This window comes from Pezoporus occidentalis, unplaced genomic scaffold (assembly GCF_034315485.1).
Source record: "Pezoporus occidentalis ecotype Australia unplaced genomic scaffold, CSIRO_AGI_Poc_V1 ctg314, whole genome shotgun sequence".
NCBI classification, from domain to species: domain Eukaryota; kingdom Metazoa; phylum Chordata; class Aves; order Psittaciformes; family Psittacidae; genus Pezoporus; species Pezoporus occidentalis.
The window spans coordinates 251901-257500 of NW_026915095.1; the positions used below are offsets into that span (position 1 = coordinate 251901).

General features: G+C 45.4%; 1 protein-coding gene across 1 annotated transcript; it reads left to right on the forward strand.

Annotated features, from left to right (window-relative positions):
- Window positions 1-798: 798 nt before the first annotated feature.
- On the forward strand, window positions 799-5463 carry HOXC10 (homeobox C10). The gene is made up of 2 exons (XM_062628368.1): window positions 799-1626; window positions 4609-5463. Exons 1-2 carry the CDS (start codon window positions 837-839, stop codon window positions 4884-4886), a joined length of 1068 nt encoding a protein of 355 aa, XP_062484352.1. The 5' UTR covers window positions 799-836; the 3' UTR covers window positions 4887-5463.
- Window positions 5464-5600: the final 137 nt, after the last annotated feature.

Consider the following 5600-nt stretch of genomic DNA (forward strand, 5'->3'; position numbering starts at 1 on the left):
GGGTCTCTGAATTATCCCAGGGTTTGCCCCCTTTCTCTTCCCAGGTGTCTCAAAACAGCAAAAGCAAAACGGCGCCGGGGCGCATCACCCCACCGCACCCCCTAAACCCCATCCAACCCCCCCCATACATACCCACCCCCCCGAATAATTGTAATAAGCATCAAAATAACGCCAAGACGAAGCAGCGCAGCAGCCGGCTCAGCCCAGAGGAGCTCGCCCAGCCTCGCCGCGGAGGGGGAGGAAGGAGCAGCCGAGCGGAGGAAGGAGAAAGGAGGCGGGGGGGGGGGGGGGGGGGAAGAGACAAGAATTACAAATTTTAATCAGGTTTGGGGCGTAAAAAGAGAATTCCGAAGGGGAAAAGGGGGGAAAAAGGGGGGGGGGTGTTGAGATTATTGTTTTTTTTTCCATTTAAAATTTACCAAATCCCCGCTTTAATTAAAAGAAAAAAAAAAACCATTAAAAAATATTTAATTGCGGTTTTCCCCCTTTCCTTTGCCCCTTTCCACGCGTGGCTCCGTTGGTAAACAAACGGGCGGGAGGGGAGCGGGCCGCCGGGGCTCTGCCTTTGTTCAACGTGAAGGTCCCGGCCCGGTGCTGGCAGATGTCGCTGTTGCTCCACGGTGCCGCTCCCGGTCCCGCCAACTTGACCCCCGTGACGTCGTCCCCGTCTGAATCATCAAGGCCATTTTCAATCCTCATTGGCCTGGGCATCACGTGGGGGGGTGGAGGGGGGGAGAGCGATGCGTGGATAATTATGGTGCTTGATATTTTTTCCCCCTAAAAAAAAGATGTCAGCCCCTGGCTGGAGTATTCCTCCTTAAAAACCCTCTCTGAAAATGTCATGTCCCAACAATGTGACTTCCAACTCGTTTTTGATGGACTCGTTGGCCGGTACCTGTAGAGGGGAGAATTATTCCTCCAGCCAAGGGATGTACATGCAGCCTGGGAGCGATTTCAGCTGCGGAGTCATGAGGAACTGTGGAATTATCCCGTCTCTTTCCAAAAGGGACGAGGTGAATAGCGCTACCTTGTCTCTCAGCACCTATCCATCTTACCTTTCTCAGCTAGACACTTGGTGTGACCCCAAAAATACGTACAGGATCGAGCAACCTGTTGCAAGACAGCTCCCATCCTGCTCCTTCCCAACTAATGTCAAGGAAGAGAATGTTTGCTGTATGTATAACGCTGATAAAAGAGCAAAAAATGCCACAGAGGCAGCCCTCTACCCCAACCAAATGCCTGAGTCTTGCCTAAATGACCATGAAGTCCCCGTTCCTAGCTACTACCGAGCGAGCCAAGGTTACCCCTCCATGGAGAAGACGTCAAACTGCAGCAATCCAAATGAGTTTGAGGCAAGTTTTGAATCCAGGGCGAGCCTGAACCCAAGGAATGAGCATCTGGAACCAGCACCACCACCACCACCTCCTCCTCCTCCTCCGCCTCCCCCGGTGGCTAAAGTGAGTTTCCCCGAAAACACAAAAACAGATAATACTCAGAACACATCCACGAACGAAATTAAAACAGAAAAAAGCGCCCCAGCACCCAAAATAAGTCCTTCGGAAGCAGAGAAAGAGCTGAATAAAAACACTGACACCAGCACTGACAATTCTGACAATGAAGCTAAAGGTAAGGGAATCATTCATTACCAGTAGCTAATTTCAGCAATTAGTAACTATCCTTAGCTAATAAGAGCAAGAGTAATGCGAATATGCAGTAATGTGCTCTCTGCCCTGCCAACTTCTCCTCCAGAAATTGGCGCAATAATGTTCTGTATTGTTGATGTCGTTTGGCGGAAAAAATGCACTTCAGAGAAATGTTGCTTTTGTGGGTTTTTCACAAAAATCTGTGTGTCTTAGAGCTGAGAAAAGGGAGCAGAGAGCTATTTAAGAACTCGTCCTCGCGCTGTTTACATGGAAAAGAATTTACTGTGCGTGTATTTGTGCTAAAAAATGATGTGGTCCTTGCAATCCTCGCTGCAGAATGCGGTGAGGTGGCTTTGCTTTGAAACAGCAGAGACTTGGGGTTTGGTTGCTTGGGGTGGGGGGGTTCTTTGAGGGGTGGTGTTGTGTTTTTGAAGGCAGATAAAGCCTGTTCCCCCCCCCTTCATCTCGCTTTCTCCGCAAACGCTTTATTTCTGTGTGCTGAGCGGATTTGTCTTCTGTGGGGTTTGCTCGGTGTCAAAATGGGGTGAAAAAACCGAAAACGCATAGAGTCTCATTTGCAGTTGCAACCATCTCAGGCTGGAGTTGTGCACAGCCTCATTCCATGGCTTGGAAGCTTCCTTGGGAGACTCAAAGAGGAAAAAGCTGCCTTTTATTTTCTTTTTTTTTTTTCCTGGCGGACTGAGGTTTTGTTTGCGAAGGCAAAAAAAAATGTTTCTGTGTGTTGAGCAGATGTTTTAAGTTTGGGAATTTCTGAAAAGAGGCTTTCATTCAGCACATTTTCTTTCCTCTGTGGAGCTGGCGTATGGCTTGAAATCTATTGTTGCGTGAATATTCGGATTGGGTTCTGTCCTGATTTGAAGCGAGGTGGTTTCGGAGGCATCTATCGGGTCAATAAGCGGGGATCATGTGAAGGGAGGGATTGAATTTCCCTAAAAACTTGGTAGAAAATACGGCTCAGATCTAAGCAAAGGCTTGCATGCTCTGCCTGTGGTATGTGGATTAAAATATCCGCCGTGTGTCAAGATCTGGGCTATAATTAGGGCTCCAGCAGCAGCAGAGTGGATGTGGGGTGGGGTGGAGAGGGTGCATGCAAGGCTGCAGGCGTGGAGGTCCACGCAGAACCCCCACGCACACACGTCTCGGTGTTGTGGCACCAGCAAAACCTCTCCTCTGGCGTTTCCCCTCCTCCAAAATTGGCCTTTTTAAAAGCTGAACCGATAAATACTTATTATTTCCATTGCTGTTGAAATTTTTTATTCACACCCCCCCCTTTTTTTCTTTAAATACCATTCCGCATCCAACCATTCCGCATCCAAAGGGAAAAGATAATATCTGACAGCTGAGTTACAATTACGCACACCCAAGAAGAAAAAAAAAGAAAGCAAAGTCAAGGTTATCAAAACCCCTGCAAACTTATCTGCACAAAGCGCCTTCAACCTCCACGCCAAGAAAGGTTTTGGTGGGAGTCAACCCGAAATAAAGATGATATCGGGTTGGGTTTGCAATTGAAGCGGAAAGAAAGAAAGGAAAAAAATACAGATGGAGGCTTTGCTTCGCTTCGGATGTTAAATTCAAAAGGAGTGCGTGGAGAAAGACGTGGTTTCCCCGAGTTTTTTACTGTTTAAAAGGCATTTCGTGGTGGTTGTGGTGGTTTCAAATGGTCAGATTCAATCTGGGGTGGATTTGGTTTGCTTCTCTTTCTGTTGCTTCCTTTTAAGATCTGGTTTAGCTTCGGGTTTCGTTTATGTTGAACCTGGATTTTTATTCGGGCAGGAGGTCCAGACCTTTTCTCCTGTAACCGGAGAGGTTGGGGGGCGATTTGATTTCCAAGGGGATCTCCAGGGCTTGGTGGCATTCAAGGTTTTCGGCAAACGCGAGCGTTGGGTCCATGTCACAGCAGCACGTTTTGAAGGTGCCTTTGGCTAAATCAATTTGTTTCTTTGGATTTCCCGATCCGGCAGGAATGCGGTGCCGGGGAGGTTGCTACAATTGCAGGTTCCGCTTTGTTTTTCCTTCTAGTTTAGGGCGAAATGTTGGCTGCTGGTGCCAGGATTTTCTCATGACCAAATTCAAAGCCCAAGTATTCCCTGTGTTTATTTATGTACGTGTGAAATACGTTTGCCTTTGCAAAGTGTATGTGTGCGTATCTATACGAGTGTGTAAAGTAAGAAGAGTGTCTATGGGATTACAATTACCTTCGAATTTACCTATATGTGCCTCCACAGCTCATAAAGACAAATCTATTTTGTACAACAAAAAATACACTTGACGGAAAGGCTGCTCCAGAACGAGCGAAAATCGAGTTCTTTCCCCCAAAATAACACATCTTTACGCAAATACTTCAGCCTCTGCAGTTCATTTTCAAAGACCAGATAAATAATGTATTTTTTGGGGGTGGCAAAGAGTGACTTGGCCAAACCCCGAGACCTGCAAAGGACTCGAAAGCCCCATCGTTGATTCCCCAAATTATTTTTAAGCAGTGATATTTTGAGCCCCTCCATCCAGCCTAGTGAAGCCAGAATAAATCCACACCCTGATAGCCTCCAGCCCCCCACTTGGGGGGTGCGCGGAGCTGTGCGGTTTCCCCTCCCGCCCCACTCTGTCTGCATAGCTGAGAGGTGGAAGGTGCGTGCTGCTACCACCGGTTTACTCCTAAGCTCAAACCACCCCCTTAAGCCGCTCCAAACCTTCTCTTTCCTCCCTAAAAACCCCCAGGGGAGCAAGTCATGCCGGCTCCTTTCTTTTTCTTTCTTTGCCCAGAGGCGAGCTGCCTTCTCATGTAAAAAATAAAAAAATCAATAAATAAAATTTTAAATACAGCTATTTCATTATTCGCCCCCCCCCAAAAAAAAAAAAAAAAGAAGCTGCTTTGCCAAATGATGCAATCGGGTAAGTTCTCTTTCCCATTCCCCGGATACTTATGTAACGATGTTATTTTTAACAGAGGATATAAAGGCAGAAAACACTACAGGAAATTGGCTGACAGCAAAGAGCGGAAGAAAGAAAAGGTGTCCTTACACCAAGCACCAGACGCTGGAGCTGGAGAAGGAATTCTTGTTCAATATGTACTTGACCCGTGAGCGCCGCCTGGAGATTAGTAAGAGCATTAACCTGACAGACAGACAAGTCAAAATCTGGTTTCAAAACCGCAGGATGAAACTCAAGAAAATGAACAGAGAGAACCGAATCCGTGAACTGACTTCCAATTTTAATTTCACTTGAGTGTGCTCCAGCCCCTGTGCAGGCGAGGGAGAGGGGAGAAAGAGAGAGGAAAAAAATTAATAATAATTAAAAGCCTTGTGCAGTTTGGGGGGTTATTTTATTTTATTTTAATATCCCCCCCCCCCCCCTTTCTTGGGTATAAATGCAATGCGTATGCAAAAATTAAAGGACCTCGAATGATTTGGGTATTTACAGTTTGTAGAGAGAAGAGGCAGCGGTATGAGCATGAGGATATATATTGCATCTGTGTTTCTATGTAAAATAAAGATGGAGATGGTTGCTAAAAGCCATCTTATAAAATGTTTAAGTTATTTACGTGCAGCACAAACCAGAAGGACCTTTCTCTATGCATTTTACGTTTAGGATAATAGATGCGTCCAAAAGTTTGCTTTTCATATTCTAGTGTAGTCTGCCTATTGTATAATAAAAATGACTAAAAGATGGATTTCATATAAGTGTCTGTAAATTAAAGTTGCAGTGGGAACATGCTCACATCCTGTAGTTATGCAGTTTCTCCCAATGAAGTGATACTATCTACCATATATTTAAGAAAAAAAAAAAAAAATTAAAAAATAAAGCAGTATTGGTATCTTATTATGGAAAAGTCCATTTCTCGTGGCTGTGTTATTTAAATATATTCTGTATGTGTTATACTTTGCATGTATCTTCCTTTATGGAGCAAAATAAATTTCATAGAACCGTGTACAAGTGGTT

What these genes read in the sequence shown, in the direction of transcription:
- HOXC10 (XM_062628368.1), top strand. Translation starts at nt 837, where the DNA reads ATGTCATGTCCCAACAATGTGACTTCCAACTCGTTTTTGATGGACTCG. An exon ending in TTCTGACAATGAAGCTAAAG is followed by an intron (nt 1,627 to 4,608) that starts GTAAGGGAATCA and finishes TATTTTTAACAG; the next exon opens with AGGATATAAAGGCAGAAAAC.